This window comes from Carassius auratus, chromosome 22, assembly GCF_003368295.1.
Source record: "Carassius auratus strain Wakin chromosome 22, ASM336829v1, whole genome shotgun sequence".
Taxonomy (NCBI): Eukaryota; Metazoa; Chordata; class Actinopteri; order Cypriniformes; family Cyprinidae; genus Carassius; species Carassius auratus.
In genome coordinates this window covers 16374149-16395132 of record NC_039264.1, presented here as the reverse complement: position 1 = coordinate 16395132, position 20984 = coordinate 16374149, and the positions used below count along the sequence as shown (strand labels likewise).

The following is a 20984-nucleotide window of genomic DNA, read 5'->3' as shown; positions in this document are numbered from 1 at the left end:
CTACAATTTAGAAATCAGACATAAGAAGGGTTCAGAGAATGTCTTAGCTGATGCTCTCTCAAGAGCATAGTTGGGTATGGTGTTTATTTTTTTACAAACGAGTTTGTTTTTAAGGGTGGGAGTATTACATCCATAAATATTCCTGTGAGTGCCTGCTTTCTCTCTCTCTTTCCCTCCTTGGCTGTCAATCTCTTAGGCGCCTCCCTTGTCTGCTGATTGGCTCTGGAAGCTGTCCGTCTTCATTAATCAATGTGACACAGACCTATCCAGTGCCAGTAAAGTTTCCACCATCAGATAAAAGGACGTGCAAGGAAGTGAACTGAAGACTTTTTTGCTTTCTGGGGTTTTGCGGTTATGTTACTTGTTTCTTTGTTTATGCCAAATTTCAATTGGTTTGTTTTGACATTTTTCTTTTTACCTTGCCTCTTTTTGATTTGCCATTTTGTTTGGTTTTGTCACTTTGTGACTTGGATGGCGTTGCTCTTTGAGCTTTGCTGAGCTTAGGCTCTAAGACGTTTACTCCTTACCCAAGAGGAAGGTGGATAGAAAAGATGTCGTGCGACTTCCATTGTGCAACATTTAGGTAACTCGATCTGTTTAGACACCCTAGGTAAGAGGTGAACGCCACCCCCTGTATGTTTGTTTTTTATTAGTTGAGAATAGGGAAGTTTATGGCGCCTGGCGCTAAAGATTTGCTTTCTTTTCTTTAGTTAGGTCAGAGGTTTAAAATAAGTTAGAAGTGCATTTGTTTTGTTTATTTCTTTCTTTTGGCGTCACTAGCGTCCTCTTTCTCTTGGGTTTATTTGTATTCTATTTGTTTGTTTCCTGAGTTTTAAATATTTTTATATATTGGTTGTCTCTTTAATGATTTATATTCTTTTTGGTAGTCATTTGGATTTTCACGTTGTACAATAAATCACATTTGTTGGCAATTAGTGTCTCTGCATTGTCTCTTGCTGCCTCCATCAGTTTTACAGGTTTTACCACAATTTTTTTGAATGTTACTCCTTTTACCCCTAGACCATTTTAAGAGGGTCGTAACAGGATCCTTCAAGAATTTGATCGAGCGTAGATTTTGGGGAAAGATTAGGAAAGTCAGGGAATGAGTTTTTAACAAAATTTCGAAGTTGCAAATATCTAAAAAATTGTGCAAATTGAGAATTTTTGTGTCAATTGAGAAAAACAGGGAAAAATATTATCCATGTAAATATCATTGACAACTGAAATCCCTGCTCTCTGCCAAATATTAAATGCTTTGTCATTAAGTGAAGGGGGGAATAAGGGGTTGCGGTTTATAGGTGAAACCAATGGTAAGCGCTGAAGACCAAAATGGGTTCGGAATTTGAACCAAATTCTTAATGATTGCCGGACAATAGAATTACCATAAGGACAGCGCGGACCATCTTTTTTCAACAGGTCAGGTCTGCCCCAAAAGCTTGTCGAATTGTCTACGAAACCTATGTTATTCTGTGGGCACCACTTAGACATCCAGCCATTGAGTGATGACAATCTGCTATGCATCTCGTCACCACTGTAAGCAGGGAGGGGACCAGAGCATATTACAGTGTCCGACATCGTGCTTGCAAGTTCACACACCTCTTTAATGTTATTTTTTGTGATCTCCGACTGGCGAAGTCGAACATCATTAGCGCCGGAATGAATAACAATCTTACTGTATTTACGTTTAGCATTAGCCAGCACTTTTAAATTTGCCAAGATGTCAGGCGCTCTGGCTCCCGGTAAAAATTTAACTATGGTGGCTGGTGTCTCTATATTCACATACAATAGAATCACCAATAACTAGAGCACTTTCATCAGGTTTCTCGGTGTATCATTGAGTGGGGAGAATCTGTTTAATGTTTTGATCGGAACAGAATAGCAGCGTTTTGACCCACGACTACGCTGCCTCACCGTCACCCAGTTGCCCTGATGCAGGGGCTCTGCTGGAACTGGACAATGTACAGGAATCCCTGAGCTAGACGCATCCAAAGCCGTATCTAGGGCCCTAACATTCTTATTGTCCTCAATTAAAGTTTGGATGGATGTCTTTAATTCTGAAATCTTCTCTGTCAGCCTAACTATTTCCCTGCATTTATCACATGTGAATCCCTCATCTGCGACAGAGATAGATAAACTGTACATGTGACAAGAGGTGCAAATAACAATAGCAGGAGAAGCCATTACTCCCCGTGCTTGATGAAATATTCTTACCATAGTTGTTTGATGAACTTGTGAAAAACTGTAGCGAGAGAGAAGAAAAGAAAACCGTGATAGGTTTGAATGAAAAAGCTAATGACAAGCTAACGAGTGCTATCGCAATGCAGGTGAATTGCACTCAAGGATATAAAATAAAAGTGAACGATCAAAATTAATCTGATAAAATTGATCGATAATATCAGAAATATGGTGTGAAATAAGTTATATTTTATCACTTTAAAAAACAGTGATAGTAAGATAAAGATTCTAGAAAGAAAAAAAGCAACTGAGCAACTCTTTTCTGATTTCCCACTGACCATTTCTTATGACAAGCTATCAAAAGAACAACAGAGTGATGAAGCGTTAAAAGCACTGTATGAGCAAGATGTTGACAACGCAGAAATTCATAGCAGGGTACAGGGTTATTATATTAAGGATGGTGTGCTACTGAGAAAGTGGTCTCCTCATGATGGCAGTTGTGTGGGAGATCACTTTATCCAGGTCATAGTGCCCAGTAAGTTTTGTCCGTTAGTTCTGAAAATGGCCCACAACCATCTCGCGGGTCACTCTGTTACAAAGAAAACATGTGATCGAATTCTCCATTATTTTTACTGCCGTCGCATTAAGGTTTGTTGCCAGCTGTGTACAAATTTGCCATAGATGTCAGCTCACTGACCAGCCCCCCCGCGCCCAATTCCAGCAGTATGTCAACCATTCCAGCATCTCATCGTTGATTGCGTAGGCCCACTTCCTCGATCAAAAGCTGTGAGTGAGTAATTGTTGACGGTGATTTGCCAGGTTACTTGATATCTGGCAGCTTACCCGTTTTCGTTCCATTACCACAATATCTGTCGTGAAAACCCTCACTATTTTTGAATTACCCAAAATTATACAGTCCGACCAGAGAAGTAATTTCACTTCGAGCATGTTTGCTGAAGTACTACATCAGCTAGGGATTAGACACAACCAGGCAACAGCATACCACCCGCAGAGCCAGGGAGCTCTTGAACATTTTCATTCAACATTAACAACTATGCTCAGGGCTTACTGTGTCGAATTGAATCAGGACTGGGAGGAGGGCCTGCCGTGGCTGATGTTGGCAGCCAGGGAGGTTACTCAACAAAGTATCGGTTGTAGTCCTAACAAATTACATTTTTGCGCACAAAGTCCATGGGTTCGGTGATTAAAGAACTCTAATGGCATCAATAGCCGCATTTTCACTGTCGGGCCAGTGCGAGCCAGGTCTTAAAATGGGTCGGGCGGGGCTAATAGCCTCGGGCCAGTAGCACGAGGCCAGAATAGCACAGGATTTCCACAATCGAGCCAGAAGCTCTGCTGCGCATCACTAAAACACGCCTTTTACACGACTCTCTGGAACAACGTCACTCACGAAACGCCTTCATTTCACCAACAAAGAGAAGTTATCAGAAAACGAAGAAATAAGTCACTGGAACATGTGCGATCACAAAACGAAGATGATAAAAGCTGCCGTTTTTTTGCATGCTTTGGTAAATCTTAAAATTCAAAGGCATCGATGTTTTACTATAGTAGAATAAGTGATACATTGATCGTAATGGATTAATTTATCAGGGCTCAGAATTAATCACACAGAAATACATTTATTTCTATATAGGCAGATCTGGCCACGCTACTCGTAGCAGGAGCAAAGGCGGTGTGACACGGGTCATAGCTTTTGAACTAAACAGGTCTTGTCTACTTGTGTTTGTGTGTCATATGAATAATATATATGTGCCCCATACACGGAATCAGAGTGCCTGCAGTATGTAGTAAATTGAAAATCTCTGCAGCAAAAGGCCAACAGCTACATGCATTTGGTTTGTTTTTACCATTTATTAGTAATGATTTACACAGTTTGTTTACTACTTCCTATTTACCTGAGCATTCAGTATTGTGCAATATAGCACACAGAAGGTGGGGGACATTTTGGGGGAAAAAGTGCTGCATTTTATCATTTAAACACGTGACTTTTCAGGAAAATTCTATAATTCAGGATGGCCACCACCATATGATGTCATAATATGCAAATTAGATGGGAAAATCCCTACATAAACATTGGGTCATCCTTAATATTTTTATAATTGACAGAAAGTCTTTATCTCTTATCACTTTTAAGATATAGCCTTTTAAAATTAAGATGTCAAAATCGAACGTTTTAGGAAAAAACCTCTGGTGCCTAAAGGGTTAAACATTTGGAAACCAACTAACGGCAAGAGCTCTTTAGCTTGCTGTCCTAATTTACAGAAATGTTTTCTGATGTGCCGGCGCAAACAAATGTGTTGGAGCATTACATAGAGGTGGGACACGCTGCACCTATCCACCAATGTTTTTATAGTGTGTGTGTGTGTATATATATATATATATATATATATATATATATATATATATATATATATATATATACATACAGTATTGTTCAAAATAATAGCAGTACAATGTGACTAACCAGAATAATCAAGGTTTTAATATATTTTTTATTGCTACGTGGCAAACAAGTTACCAGTAGGTTCAGTAGATTGTCAGAAAACAAACAAGACCCAGCATTCATGATATGCACGCTCTTAAGGCTGTGCAATTGGGCAATTAGTTGAAAGGGGTGTGTTCAAAAAAATAGCAGTGTCTACCTTTGACTGTACAAACTCAAAACTATTTTGTACAAACATTTTTTTTCTGGGATTTAGCAATCCTGTGAATCACTAAACTAATATTTAGTTGTATGACCACAGTTTTTTAAAACTGCTTGACATCTGTGTGGCATGGAGTCAACCAACTTGTGGCACCTCTCAGCTGTTATTCCACTCCATGATTCTTTAACAACATTCCACAATTCATTCACATTTCTTGGTTTTGCTTCAGAAACAGCATTTTTGATATCACCCCACAAGTTCTCAATTGGATTAAGGTCTGTTACTCCATAACATTAATTTTGTTGGTTTGGAACCAAGACTTTGCCCGTTTACTAGTGTGTTTTGGGTCATTGTCTTGTTGAAACAACCATTACAAGGGCATGTCCTCTTCAGCATAGGGCAACATGACCTCTTCAAGTATTTTAACATATGCAAACTGATCCATGATCCCTGGTATGCGATAAATAGGCCCAACACCATAGTAGGAGAAACATGCCCATATCATGATGCTTGCACCTCCATGCTTCACTGTCTTCACTGTGTACTGTGGCTTGAATTCAGAGTTTGGGGGTCGTCTCACAAACTGCCTGTGGCCCTTGGACCCAAAAAGAACAATTTTACTCTCATCAGTCCACAAAATGTTCCTCCATTTCTCTTTAGGCCAGTTGATGTGTTCTTTGGCAAATTGTAACCTCTTCTGCACATGCCTTTTTTTTAACAGAGGGACTTTGCGGGGGATTCTTGAAAATAGATTAGCTTCACACAGACGTCTTCTAACTGTCACAGTACTTACAGGTAACTCCAGACTGTCTTTGATCATCCTGGAGGTGATCATTGGCTGAGCCTTTGCCATTCTGGTTATTCTTCTATCCATTTTGATGGTTGTCTTCCGTTTTCTTCCACGTCTCTCTGGTTTTGCTCTCCATTTTAAGGCATTGGAGATCATTTTAGCTGAACAGCCTATCATTTTTTGCACCTCTTTATAGGTTTTCCCCTCTCTAATCAACTTTTTAATCAAAGTACGCTGTTCTTCTGAACAATGTCTTGAACGACCCATTTTCCTCAGCTTTCAAATGCATGTTCAACAAGTGTTGGCTTCATCCTTAAATAGGGGCCACCTGATTCACACCTGTTTCTTCACAAAATTGATGACCTCAGTGATTGAATGCCACACTGCTATTTTTTTGAACACACCCCTTTCAACTAATTCAACTAATTGCCCAATTGCACAGCCTTAAGAGCGTGCATATCATGAATGCTGGGTCTCATTTGTTTTCTGAGAATCTACTGAACCTACTGGTAACTTGTTTGCCACGTAGCAATAAAAAAATATACGAAAAACCTTGATTATTCTGGTTAGTCACATTGTACTGCTATTATTTTGAACAATACTGTGTATATATATATATATATATATATATATATATATATATATATATATATATATATATATATATATATATATATATACACACACAGACTGAAGCCAAAGATACAATGTTATATCATAATGTTATTGTTGTTTTATTTCCTCTTTTTACTTAATTTTACAATTACATTAATTTCGCAAGCCGTCCCTTTGCGCCACCTAGGGGTAGTTTCGTGAATGTTTTTAACACGCATTTTAACTACTGTGCGGCAGCGGTATTACCCATTATGGATGTCTACCTACTGTATCAACTTAAAATGGGAGTTTTTTTGTCCGATTCCAACAAATCATAAATAATTTTGAAGGTCTTTTAATGAAGAATGTCTTTTTTATTATTTCTCATTGTGACTTATTTTGTCAGCACAGGTCACATTATTCTCATGAGAAAGCACGTGTTAATGCTACACTATCTCCTATAGCGGTCTTTGATCTTGAAATTAGTTGATAATGTATAAAATGCAGCACTCATCTTGCTTTCATTGACGTGAGCTCTGTTTAATTTGCTTTCAGTGCAGGATTTTAACCCTCTAAGCGCCAAAGTCGCAAAATTGCGACAAGACGTAATACATAATAAAATAGACTATAAGTCCTTATATGGTGTAATATCTCATTTGTATTCCCTTCCACTAGATGGCAGACATGTAGTACTTTGATTCTAGAGCAACATTATGCCATCTTTCTGTTCAAAGTGTTCGAGGAAAAAGCAGAGGAAGTGCGATCGGCTGTCATGAACGCACTTCTCGTGGTAAAAAAAACAAAAACAAACTTGCAAATAAGTTCAAACATCCATTCAATATCTATTATTTCCTGAATATTACTGATGAACTGAACTGATTCACTTGCGTTTTACTACTATATAGTGTAGTAATATAGTAATAATTTAGTAGTTTCTCCTGTTTTATTGTTGGCTTCCTGTTTTCTGATAATTTGGAATGAGGAAAAAAAAGACACATAAAAAAAACCCCATGCAAATAAGTTCAAACATCAATTCAATATCTAATATTTCCTGAATATTATGAAATTCGAGATGGCCCCCCCCGGTGACGTCATAATATGCAAATTAGATGAGTATATTTACACCCCACATGAACTTTCGATCATGCCAAACATTTTTCTAATTGACAGTAAATCTCTATCTTTAAGCCCTTTCAAGCCACAAGCTTTTGAAATCTTGATGACAAAATAAAAAAAAAAATCCACAAAAACTCACCTTAAGGGTTAAGGTTGGACTTATTTCCGTTTTGCAAAGACAAATTTAAGTGGTCAGGTGCAAATGTTTATACCTCACAAGGAATAACAGTAAAATTTATTATAATTACTTTTTCCTTTTGAATTGAAGATTATTGACAGATTTTTTTTTTTATTAAAGAATAAACAATTTTGAAACCAATTTCAGAAAACGGATGCTTCAAACTGGATTTACTCTTAAACGATTTTAAGTCAGAAATTGTTAGTAAATTTCAAAGAAATATTCAGTATCACACTGAGTTAAATTTTGAAGTTGAAAGACTGAAATACTATTTTCTTGTAAACGTTCTTCAATAATCTTTGAGTATTATTGTGCTTAAAAAATGTAGACGTCTTTTTGTACAGTCTCACCCATGAGATAAAAATGGAAAATATGATGAGCAGTTGGCTTAACTGTACTTTCAGTCATGAGCGTGACTGCACATTGATATATATATAGCCATACAGTGTATATGAGCGTCAACTCAAGTTCAGCATGTCAATGTTATTTCAGCATCACTGAAATATTATAGTTTCTCTTAATATTTTATATGTAATTTGTATATGTTCTCTTCTCCCTTAAACTTTAGTTAAATTTGTACTGATTTTGTTGTGTTTTGTCATTTTTATTAGTTTTAGATTTTATTTTATTGTCTATAGAGTTGTATTTTCATGTATTAGTTTGCATTCAGTTCTGATTTCTGTAGGTTTTTTCAAATCACTGGTATACGGTTACAGTTTTTGTTAATATTTTTAATTATATTTTAAATGATGTTTTAAAGTTGTAATTTTTTCTGTCTTTTTGTAATTTTTGTCTTATTAGTTTTTTAATAAATAATTGTTTTAATATGTCTATAGAGTATTTATTTTATGTTGTATTTAGTTTTACTTATCAGTTTACTCAATAACTTAAGAAATGTTGCCTTGACAACTTCCTAAAAACGTTATGTACTTTTTAAATATTTGTATTTCAAGTCTAAAGCAAATGTTTTTATTATAGTTTTAGTTTGTTAATTTTTTTTTCCAAGTAATTAAATGTTTTTTTTTTATATAGTTTCAGCTGACAGTAATAGCACTGGCATGCATGTCTGCGTATATAAATACATGTGAGAGCGTGTGTGGAAAAGGGTTTAATGACTTTGCAGTGATTCCATTACTTATCTGCATTAACGGCTTTGGTTTAGCTGTAGTGACAATGACAGCTGTTTGTGCAAACGTCACACTGAGCATTTTCACGTCTGTATCTCATCCTAAATCAGACTGCAGGACGATTCAGAGCTCAAAACTAGCTAAATGGACAAACCCATTGATGGACTGAAACGTTAAAAATCTAAATATGTTTCTCTTGAGACAGAATATCTCAAAGCAGCACGCGAGCAGTGACGTCGCACCCAGAACCACTGGACGCAAACCCAACTCCGACGACTCCAGGAAACAGATCCGACGAAAAACCAGCTGTGTTGAGAATTTATCGTCGGTCGATCGAATCCGTAAACATGCGACCAGGCATCTGGGCTACAGCACGCTCAGCCTGGCCATGCGAGGTCTGGAGGAGATGCCAGATGAATTGTGGGAGCTCCAGGAGCTCCAGAAGCTCAACCTCTCTTTAAACGCCCTCTCTGTTCTCCCATCCAACTTGGAGAACCTGGAGAACCTGGTGATCCTTAACGTGTGGGGGAACGAGCTGCTCAGCCTCCCGCCGGAGATCGGGCGGCTCAGGAAGTTGCGAGTGCTCTTTGCCCACAGGAACCGGCTGATTGATGTTCCTGAGGAACTGGGATGCTGCTCCAACCTGGAGGTCCTGAGTTTGGCCAACAACCAGATCGTCACACTTCCCAACAGCCTGTCGGAGTTGCGCCGGCTCTCCAAGCTCAACCTCAGCCACAACCACATCCAACACATTCCGGCCTGCGTCTACAGCATGAAGAGCCTGATATTCCTGCATCTAGCCAACAACCGTTTGGAGAACCTGGCTGATAAGATCCAGGAGCTGGTGAAACTGAAGATCCTGATTGTGGAACAGAACTCACTGCACACTCTTCCCAGGACGCTGTGCTGTCTGACGGGACTAGAGCTGCTCAACGTGGACTTCAACCGGCTGCAGAGCGTTCCAGATGAGATCTACAAGCTTCACAGGCTGGAGAAGCTCGCCTGCCATCCGCTGGATAAAGGCCTGCATATCATCCACAACCCACTGGTCAAGCCCATTAAAGAGGTTCTGCAGGGAGGTCTAAAGGCACTTTATAACTACCTCAAACCTGCATGAAGATCATTCACAAAAAAGATGCAAATCGGATTGCTTTTTGTGAATCAAAGCAGTGCAAAAATTTCTTTCTTTGTCTTTATTTTTGTCTTGTTTCCCATATTGAAAATTTAAAACTGTTATAAACATAAATACATAAACATACTTGATGAATGTCAATGAATTTTTTTTAACTCCACTGGCAGATATTTTTCCATTTTAAATATACATTTGCTTGTTTTGTCAGAATACAAAACTTTGTATTTTAAGTCATTTTGCTTCTTCAGTAAACTTATCTTGATTTAAGAATCTTTATATATTTTTTACCTGAAAACAAGAGAAAAATACTTCAATTGAAAATATTTTATGAACAGAGTAAAAAAAAAAAATTCCAAGTAAATAAAAAAGAATTATTATATGCTATTTTATGCTAAAGTTGATCAAGAACTTTGCCGTGGCAGTGCCGTGGAGAGGAGAGGACACGCATCTGGTGAGCGCATATGAGCGATTGTGCTCCACTATTGATACTATCATTACTTAATCATTTCATAAAAGCACAGCTAACAATCTGATAAAACATGTATTGACCGTAAAGTACAATACAAGTAGCGTTTCAGGATTTTATAATTTATAGTCTTATGCCTCTTGAAATAAAAAAACTGATTGTATAAAACTGAAAATTTTATATTTATGCCAAATTGTATATGACTACTAAGTCAAACATGAAAATGAAACATATTTCAGTCAAATAATCCAGAAAAGTGCTATGACACATAGTAAAATAGGGTTCAGGGGGCAATATGCTTTATAAAACCTGTTTTTGCAAAGGATACACACAAAGACAATTTTTCTGTAATAATTAAATAAGATGGTATAATAGTTGCCCTAAGAGAAACTGAATTACAGACTTAAAAAAAAATTATTTGTGTGTATTGTAATATTTAAAACATATAATGTTATTTATGAAGAATTACAATCATATTTTGTAGTTCAAAGTGTTTTCTATACATTGACACGATTCTTTTTCCATTTCCCCCATGAATATGTATTGGGTAAACATCTGAATTAGGGTAGGTCAAATTGGGTGAAAATACAAAAAAAAAAAAAAAAAAAAACTCCAGAGCATAAGAAGTGAAACCAAGAAGGATTTAGGTGTGAAACTAATTTCTTCTTGAGAGTTTTGTTTAATTTTCTAGTTCAAATATTTAAAAATAAAAAATACTAATGTTTTCTGAAAAATGTTGCACATTTGTTTAAAAGAAGAACAATTTTCCCAGTGAATCAAACTTCTTTTTCTGACCTCAATGGCAAATATTTTTCTTGTCTTGAATATAAATTTACTTATTTTTAAATCATTTGTCAGAAAACAAGTATTTATCTTAATTCGTTTTGCTTCTTCAGTAAATTCATCTTAATAATCAGTACATAACAATCATGTGCATTTTTAACATTTACACTGTAAAAAATATATTTTTTAACTTAAAACTAAGAGTATTAAATTTTACAAGAAAATACTATTTTAGTTTATCAACTTCAAAATTTCATGTGTAATACAATGTGTTGATTGCTTTGTTTGTATTTGTGAAATTCACTAGCAATTTCTGAGTGAAAATTGTTTCAATAAAATTTGGTTTCTATTTTCAGTGTAGAGGTCAGTTTTTTATATTAAATCTTACTATTCTCACCTGAATTTTACTTTTTTTTTTTTGAGTAGTTTGTATTTATTTCTATACATTTCAAATTCTGTTATTTATTTTATTTTAGTTTTAATTATTTTATTTTAATGATTCTCTAAGCACTTCAGCCAACTAGAAAAAATTCTAGCTGAGATGTGAATGTACTACTTTATACATATATAAGTTATATATTTGTTTTATTATTTACATAAGTACTTATATAATGTGTACATATATATATCCTGAGTAAGATATTGTACATAAAAGATATTAACATTTAACAAAAAAAAAAATGCTGAAATTATTAAAATAACCCCCTCAAAAGTTTGGGAACCCTTGGTTCTTAATACTGTGTGCTGTTACCTGATGATCCTCGACTGTCTTTCTGTTTTGTGATGGTTGTGCATGAGTCCCTTGTTTGTTCTGAACAGTTAAACTGAGCAGCGTTCTTCAGAAAAATCTTTAAGGTCCTGCAGATTCTTCAGTTTTCCAGCATCTTTGCATATTTGAACCCTTTCCAGCAGTGACTTAATGATTTTGAGATACATCTTATCACACTGAGGACATTTGAGGGACTCAAACACAACTATTTAAAAAGATTCAAGTATTCACTGATGCTCCAGAAGGACTTAATTTGTGTACTGGGAAACATACAAGTATCTTCTGTATAGGGGCGGCAGTGGCTCAGTGGTTCATGTAGGTTGGTGGTTCGATCCCCGGCTCCACCTGACCAAGTGTCGAGGTGTCCTTGAGCAAGACACCTAACCCCAGCTGCTCCTGATGAGCTGGATGGCGCCTTGTATGGCAGACACCGCCGGTGTGTGAATGAGTGTGTGAATGGGTGGCAAATTGTAAAGCGCTTTGGATGGCCATGTGGTCTGTTGAAAGCGCTATATAAATGCAGTCCATTTACCATTTACCATTTCTGTTGCTTACGAAGGGCAGAACTAAAATGGGAAAAAATTATATCTTTGTATTTGTTCATAACTAATACAACAATATGACATTTTCATTTTTTTTTTATAAGGAGCTGTTTTTGTTTTATACAGTATGCTGCTAAAAACACCATAGAAGATGGGTAAAGAATAGCTCCATCATTGTTCAATGTAAAAAATTAAAAAAACATTATTTGTTAGTTTTAATAAATAAATAAAAAATTTAAATCAAGGAAATTTATCTGACAATTTTTTCATTTTGCTGTATCTAAAACATACCGAACAGAACCGTGACACCAGTTTATTTTGTGAACCGTTTATGAAGTGAACCGTTACACCCTTAATATATATATATTATATATATACACACACACACACACACACACATACATATACAAACATATACAGAGCAATCAAAAGTGTACCGTATGTTTATAATTTCTCTTTATTCTCATACACACAGAGACAGGCATGCAGATGGAGTCTGGCATAGTTTGTGAGGGACAAAAGAATGAAAAGAGCTCAGCAGAAATTGGATTTGTGGCATGTAGACAACATGAGATACACACCAGCTTTAGTGAGCCCCTCCAGTATGCACAGCCCATTGAGGTAACACAGAGAATTTGAGTGTGATGTTGAAATGCAGGGGGTTCATGCAAATTCATGTTCTAATTCTGATTCAAATTCTGATGATGCAGACTTGGATGACAGGCCTTCTTTAGGAGTTAGACTTGCACACGTGGGACAATGAATTCCAGGTCAAACACAATGCAGTGGATGGCCTTCTTAAAATTCTTGGCGAACAACACCCAGGGCTCCCAAGAACTGCAAGAACATTACTTGGAACATGTGAAAATGTGAACAGAGAAATTAAATCTGGGATGGAATACTTCTACTTTGGATACAAAGAACAGCTGTGTAGGTATTTAAATATGAACCCTATTAGACTGTCTGGACTTTCTTTGAATATCGATGGCTTGCCACTACTTAAAAGTAGCAGTCAGTCACTTTGGCCAGTTTTATTCCAAATCAAGTTGAGTCCTTATGCTCGTTCCTCTTGCTATCTGATTTGGTGTCTCAAACTCTACAAATCTTTATTTTATTTTTTTGACAGATGTAGTACATGACCTGAGGGACATTTTACTGAATGGATTAAAAACTGATGGGTCATTCATGAGTTAATTTGCACTGTATCAGTTGTGATACACCTGGGAAAGCACTTATTAAATGCAAAAAGCAATATTCAGGTTATTTCGGTTGTGAGAAGTGAACACAGAAATGCTTCTGGGATGGCAGGAGGGTTGTATACCCAGAGACGACAAATGCTACTCTCAGAACAGATCGGCTTTCCGTGAGCAGCTTCAGGAGGAGCATAATCGCTTATCTGGTTGTCTCCTTTTTGGATGCTCCAAACAGACATGATTCAGCAATTTCCTTCAAATTACATGCATCAGTGCTGTCTTGGAGTTATGTGAAAAGCTTCTCCCATCCTCATTTTGTAGCAAAAAGAAGTCATACTATTCTTCACATTATATTTTTACATGCTACATAGAAGGTCACAAAGCATGAGGGTTTTTGATGAAAGTTTTAATTCTCAATGTTTTGATTGTTTTGTATTTAGTTAACTGTTAAATGGCAAACTGTGGAAATATTGAGTGTAAAATGTCAAGGGGACAGAATGTTAGGACTTGTCTGTATATTGCAGAATGCCAGCTAAAGTTAATGTTGAGAGTGGAATATAGGTAGAATGTTATAATGAACCAAGAACACTGAACTAAATACTTGTGCATATGTTTTTATGTGCAGTGCAAGGGTTTGGAACCCCCAGGTCCAACACAATTGATGTAGTGCCTTCCAATTGGCTTGAAAAAACAAGTGTTATTTTTTTTCCAATTACTAATATATCTGAGAAGCTAAAAGGCATAGTTCACCCAATACATTTAATTCTGTTATCATTTACTCTTGAGTTGTTCCAAACCAGTATAAAAAAGTAGTTTTGCTTAACATAAAGGAAGATACTTTAAAGAAAGTGTGGTGTTTGGCACTACTGACTTCCATAATACCAAATCAGTGGTGCTCCAAATGTTTGTGTGATCAACCTTTACTAAAACCATGTTTTTTCAAAGACTGTCTATTATGGAGGGTTAACATGATTATTTGCTGTCAATAGGGTATATTTTGTGACTGGCAAAGATATATATGTTTTTTTTCTGCTAAATTAAAAAGAAGAGAAACTCCAGATACTACATTTTGGTCTAAAAATGTTGAAGTGGTTCTTGTGTATGCAGTTATTAAGGATGTATTGAAATTGTATATTTGTTGCATGGTTAAAGGATAAGTTCACTTCCAAATAAAAAATTCCTGATAATTTTCTCACCCCCGTACCATCCAGGATGTTCATGTCTTTCTTTCTTGAGTCACAAAATATTTAGTTTTATGAGGAAAAACTCAAGGGTTTTTCTTCATATAGTGGACTTAAAAGTTCGAATTCAATGCAGTTTCAGTGTTGCTTCAAAGGAAAATACACAATTCCAGCCGATACATAAGGGTCTTATCTACTCTTAGAAAGGTAGAAAATTTGCAGTGTACTTTTAAAGAAATATGTCTTCAAGGCACAAATATGTACCATTTCAGGTACATAAGGTGCAATGATAACTTAATAGTACTGCTAGGGGTGTGACGGTTAGTATATAACCGTGAGACCGTGTCATTAAAATATTTTTTACAAACATTTTTTATAAAAAATTATTTTAATTTTTTAGATAGGATCATCAGATGCGCAATATATCGGGAGACATGATTTTTACCACTTAATGAAGTTTTGTAAATCGTCAGACATATTTACCACTTCATAAAATTTTGCTTTGTAGAAAACTTTTCTTAAAAACGAATTTCGTTTTGTACAAATTTTATCTTAATTTTAATAAATGTTTCATCAACCAATTGCATGTATTTTAATAAATAAAAAGCAAGTAAAGCAGACAATGATAACCGTGACATGGAAGCACCAGCGCGCCGCGTTCACTTGCACTGCACTGTGAACTAGAGCACATCTCATCGTAAATGAAACTCAGCGTAGGCCTATGCCTCATACATTAGCATTAAATATCTTTGCTGCATCCTTTCTAGAACAGACAATGGCTTTTTTTTGCGGCTCGGATCAGCAAAGCATTGCATCGCCCATAGACCGTAAAACAATCAGCGGATGGCGGGCGGGTGCGCCTTTGAAATTTGCTCAAAAAACGATGGTGCGGATGATGAGTTTTGTGACAGATCTCCTTAATAAACGGAGGTCTGAAATCTCTGCCCCTTTACCGATCAGAACCCCCCCCCCCCAACGGTTATGTTATGAACCGTCACATTTGACTCACGTCATAACCGTCATCACCAATTCTGAAACCAGCACACCCCTAAGTACTGCCCCAGTGTAATTGCACAACATGAGTATGTAATATAAAAAAAATATTTTTGTCTTTTGAAAGTTTCAATTCAGCTCAGAAATTTAAGGAGGCATCGGTTTGAAAGGAGATGCCTCTCTGTGGACAAATGATGCAAATATTTTAATTTTTATTTTGGGCGGCAGTGGCTCAGTGGTTCATGTAGGTTGTCTACAAACCGGAAGGTTGGTGGTTCAATCCCCGGCTCCACCTGACCAAGTGTCGAGGTGTCCTTGAGCAAGACACCTAACCTCAGCTGCTACCAACGAGCTGGATGGTGCCTTGAATGGCTGACACCACAACCGTTGTGGTATTAATAAGTTGTATGAATGGGTGAATGTGAGGCAAGTCGTAAAGTCTGTGTTTTAAACGCAGAGAGTGGTGTTTGTATACTAAAATAAAACATTCAGAAATCTGCACAAACTGGACAGAAGCCAAGACCACGGAGCTCCTCAGTATCCGTGATGAAGCTGATATCGTTTGCTATCTCGGTGGAACGGTACCTGATGTGATGGTGTGTGAGGAAAAAAAATAAAAATGCATCAGCATGGTTTCTCGAGAGAGAAAATCACAGGACATCAGTAAGCTGTCTTTTTAGAAAAAAAAAAAAAAAAAAGAGCGGTAATGGAAGATTAGACTGGCCTTTCTACGATTTATGCTACAGCATATTGGGAACAAGCCACTTGGCTAACCCAGTAATGTTACTGGGCAGTATGTCGTCATCTCCATGTAGGAATGAAGAACATGAGACAACAGGAGAACTAGACGATTCTGCTGTCGTAGCCACTTCTTCTTGCACCTTGGTGTCCACAGTTGCGTCCAGCTCGGAGATCATTGAGCATATTTCCAGGGAAAGCAATTTGGTGAGTCAAATAACTATGCTATTGTGTACTTTGCTGGACAATGTGTTCTTTGTCTACCATGTGTCACATGCTTACCTCAGGTTAATAAACCCCAGGTTATTACCTCAGGTTATTAATCCCCTCAACCACCCTCTGCTAAAAAAGCCAGAAAACTCCAGTCCAATGACTGATTTACATTTGTTTTTGGATTGCTTAAGCATGATTTTCAAAACACTATACACAATTAGCACAAGCACACACTCAATTAGCAAAACACTATAGATCATTTGTATAACTAAACACTCTTGCATAAACTATACACTTCTGTTTAAAAACCACACATTGTTACCATATGAAACACACACATTTCACACTACTATACTCTGTTTGTACGAGTTACACTCAGCTGTGATAAACCTAAAACACTTTTAGCACTTCTACTTCCCTATGATTAGAGTAGTCTACCATCAACAAAGTACAAATATAATGTAAATTCAACAAACAAGGCCGATGTTGCAGACTGAAGAAACTAATTCATTTCTCAACACACCCAAAATGTTGACATGGAGATTCATAATATTGTAACAAAATGTCACTTTATGTATTGTACTGTACGTTTACTGTAAAAAAAATAAAATAATAATAATTGTGAGTGTGAGTGCGGTGTTGTAAGGGCCCATATGGGCATGGTGGTGGATGACCCCATTCTGTGTAATGGCTGCACAGAGTGTTATGTTACCCCCATGTTGCCCTGGGACATTGACTATAGCCCTGTGGCCAATGATGTTTCTTCCCCTTCTTCGTGTTCTCGTCAGGTGCAACCCAGCCTCATCTATGTAAATGAACTCATGCTGAATCACCTTTTTTTTAGGATGTGTGCCAGTGTTGATGTTGAGACCTGATGGAAATCGTTGAAACTGGCATGGTTATTGACTATGTTAGCTTGGAGCTGATTGAGTCTTATAGCATTGTTGGCCAAAACCATTTTTACTAGCTCCCTCTCTTGCTGTTCTGTGAACATAGGAGGCCTTCCCCCTGGTCGTTCCTGACCCTCAATCATATGTAGAACAAAAATAGTAAAAAAAAAACAGTATACAATAGTAATTTCACAGGAAAAGGTAACAAATGCATAGAATACAGTACTCTAAGCGGTTACTGAAACCGTGCAGATGTTTTTGATACGATGACATTTTTACAATACCTACTTTCCAGTCAAAATGTTCTTTTCACACTTGCCACTGTGTATCGGCTTAGATTTGGCTGTACTCGCAGTCCAGCCTCCCTCGGTGTCAGGCCGTGGTTGACAATGTGGTCAACCAGTATTGCGTGGATGTCATTTGTCAGATTCGGTCCTCTTTGAGCACCTTCTTGTCTTCCTCTTCCTCTACCTCTAGCATGGCCTCCATTTCTTCCTTTGTTGATTCCTCTTTGTCCTTGTCCTCCTACTCATTCTCCTCCTCGTCTTACTCTTTCTCTTGAAGACCGACAAGACAAATACACCCCTTACGATTGTAGAAAGCTGCAGCATCCTCCTGGGGAGAAATAATAGGGATGAGGCTACCGTCTATTGCACCGGCACATAATGGATACCCACGTTTGAAAAGCTTTCTTTTCAATGTTACTGTCACTTCATGAACCAGAACTACTCTAAGCAAGCTTTGCTTCCAGCGTACGCATTACCTCATTAACTCTCTAAAAAGAAGTAAATATCGGAAAACATGTAGTAATTTGAGCATTGATCATAAACAAAAATGCCGCTAGTTGATCAACAACCATGTTTACAAAGCAATGAAAACACTTCGGTTTTGCCTTCTTGGCGAGAAAAAAGGTGAGTTTCCTGATGAGGACTAGAGGGGAAAGAAAATTATAGTAAGCGAAGAAAAGGAAAAACACAGAGAAACCATATTTTTGTTTATTGTCATTCTTTTAACACATTTTAACTCTCACACAGAGAAATCAGACCCCATTTAAATTTTAGTAACCCAGCCCACTCGGCTGAGCGTTACATATGGTGGCCATTAAGGGGATCATTTTTAGATTTTAAACTGTGTTGAGAAAGTGTTAAAAGATTACAACCCATTTTGGAAGTGCTGCTTTTTTTAACTTTTTTTTTTTTTACTGCAGATTTTAATGATAAAAGGATGTTTCCTCACTGTGACTTTGACTTCGTGCTGGAGTGCTTTCTCTTAAAAACATTGTTTTAAAACTGTAGAAGGATTTTAAAGACTCTGTCTAAAGTCATTTTAACTGTGAAATGTGTTGTAGAGAGAGTGTGGCGTAAAAATTTGTTAAGATGGTAGAATACGTGAAGGAGATAATGTGTGACGTTACGTTGGAGGACAGGAGGCAAATATAAGTATAGAATGTTTATTAAGGATAGTGTTCCTGTAGCTCAACTGGTAGAGCACTGCGCTAGCAAGCAAGCAAGCGCAAGTTTGGGGGTTTGATTCCCCGGGAACACATGATATGTAAAAATTGATAGCCTGAATGCACTGTAAGTCGCTTTGGATAAAAGCGTCTGCTAAATGCATAAATTTAATTTAATTTATTTTAAAGATGAGTAAATGATGAGGAGATGCTGGTGGGTGATGCAGGGACCTCGAAGGCAGCACAGACAGTTGAGTAAGTGTTTGAGTGCGCTGGTGGTGGTGATGGTGATAGAACTTGATGATGACTGTAATCCAAGGTTGACCAAACAGGAACAAGACACGAAGCAGTTGAACTGGAGGACCTCAAACAATGATCTGACAAACAAGAGACGAAAGACAGGGCATTAAGTAGACTGGTGGAATGAGCTGCAGCTGCCGCTGATCAGATGATCAGTGGTAACATCCACATGAAACGAGCAGGAGACGGTGCATTCATGAACCGTGACAAAATGGTGGCATTGGAAAAAGAGGTTGTGGAGTGTTTTAGGAGGCCAGACAAACAGTTGACTAAACAGAGAAAGGATAAAAAGAAACTTCCAGAACCAAATGTTTCTCCTCATACAGAAACCACCGTAGCGTATCAGACATGAACCAGACAAATTAAAGAGTCGATCAGGGGCCTGTACCATGATGGTAGCTGAACAAATTCAGAGTTACAGGATTAGTTTTGAGTTGACAAAACCAAACCTCTCCAATCCGGCTTTGTTGGTACCATGATGCTGTTCATCAACTTTCTTTGTCAATTCAGGCTTTGATCCTGAGTTTGTGGAGCGCGTGCACATGAATGTGTGACATCACTGACAAACAGCCAATCACGACCCTTGCAACAAAAAGAAAGTTTGATTTACTTCTCGTGAGAGACCCAGCGAGATTCAAAACTAAAGGTTAAAGGTTTTGCTAAAAGTTAAGAGATTGAATAATATGACAAATTTAAATGTCATATGAAAAATGAAGGTGGACTAATAATATATATTTTGCTCTATCAGTGAAGTCACAAGTGAAACTTGTTAACTTAGTTCATACATTTTAAAATATATAGTGGTAGAGACTTGAACATGTAAGGTCAGATTTGTAATTTTTAAAATGATGCAATCTTTTGATACTACAGCTTATTTATAGTAAATGATCTGCATACATTATTTAAAATAATTTATAATAACTAAAATTGCATGTGTGTAAAAGATAAATAATACTAATAATATGAATCACAATAATTATATAAATCATAAAATGACTCCGTTATTATCATTAAAGCCAAAGGAGTTAATGTGTCAGACATGTGTCACTTCACTCACATCTGATTGGTTCACCTTCAGTTTGAGATCTCTAATCCAGAACATAACCTGCCCCGGAGCAGGTTAGCCATGCAGCGTAAGAGACCATGGCCACGAACACCGATTAAAGCCGAGCTACTTTCATAGTACCTAAAACCCAGGGTTGACAGAAACTAAGCTGAAACATAGCTGGCTAGCCACCTAATCCAGCTTCATGGTACAGGCCCCTGGACTGTGGTTGAACAACAAACCAACCCTTTCACAGAATAGCTTCTAATTAACACCATTAGAACAATTATTGACAATTTGAATTCGGAGAAAAGATCCTGCAACTTGTATGAATATGTGAGTGTGTGTGCTTATGTGTTAGTTTATGTCTTAGATTTATTTAATAAAGCCTTATTCATATTGAAAAGAGAAGTATCTTGTGTTTTGTGCTTACAAGTTAAATGTCTTAGAATCTTTATGAATACGGGCTCTATCCCTGCAATTCTACTGCCATGACCACCAGCACAGATAGAGCCATTTCCTGCCCTGGGGTGAGTATGCACAGAACTCTGTATGGCAAAGTACCACTGGCCTGCCACCCTCCAGTGTATATTTGGTTTCCTGCTGCCCATTTCCCTGGTCAGGTGAGCCGTCGTTCCAGCTG

The 20984-nt window shown here is 37.2% G+C and overlaps 2 protein-coding genes across 2 annotated transcripts in view; both read left to right on the top strand.

The window, feature by feature from the left end:
* LOC113039826 (zinc finger protein 345-like) overlaps positions 1–14532 on the top strand; it is a 42983-nt gene extending 28451 nt beyond the window's left edge. The window contains exons 4-5 of the mRNA XM_026197928.1: positions 12814–12959; positions 13049–14532. Of these exons, the coding sequence (XP_026053713.1) occupies positions 12814–12959; positions 13049–13072 (170 nt within the window). The 3' untranslated portion in view covers positions 13073–14532. The remainder of the gene's footprint in view (positions 1–12813; positions 12960–13048) is intronic.
* Positions 8537–9924, top strand: LOC113039827 (leucine-rich repeat-containing protein 30). Its single transcript, XM_026197929.1, has one exon. The coding sequence runs from the start codon at positions 8834–8836 to the stop codon at positions 9761–9763; it is 930 nt and encodes a 309-aa protein (XP_026053714.1). The 5' UTR covers positions 8537–8833; the 3' UTR covers positions 9764–9924.
* Positions 14533–20984: the final 6452 nt, after the last annotated feature.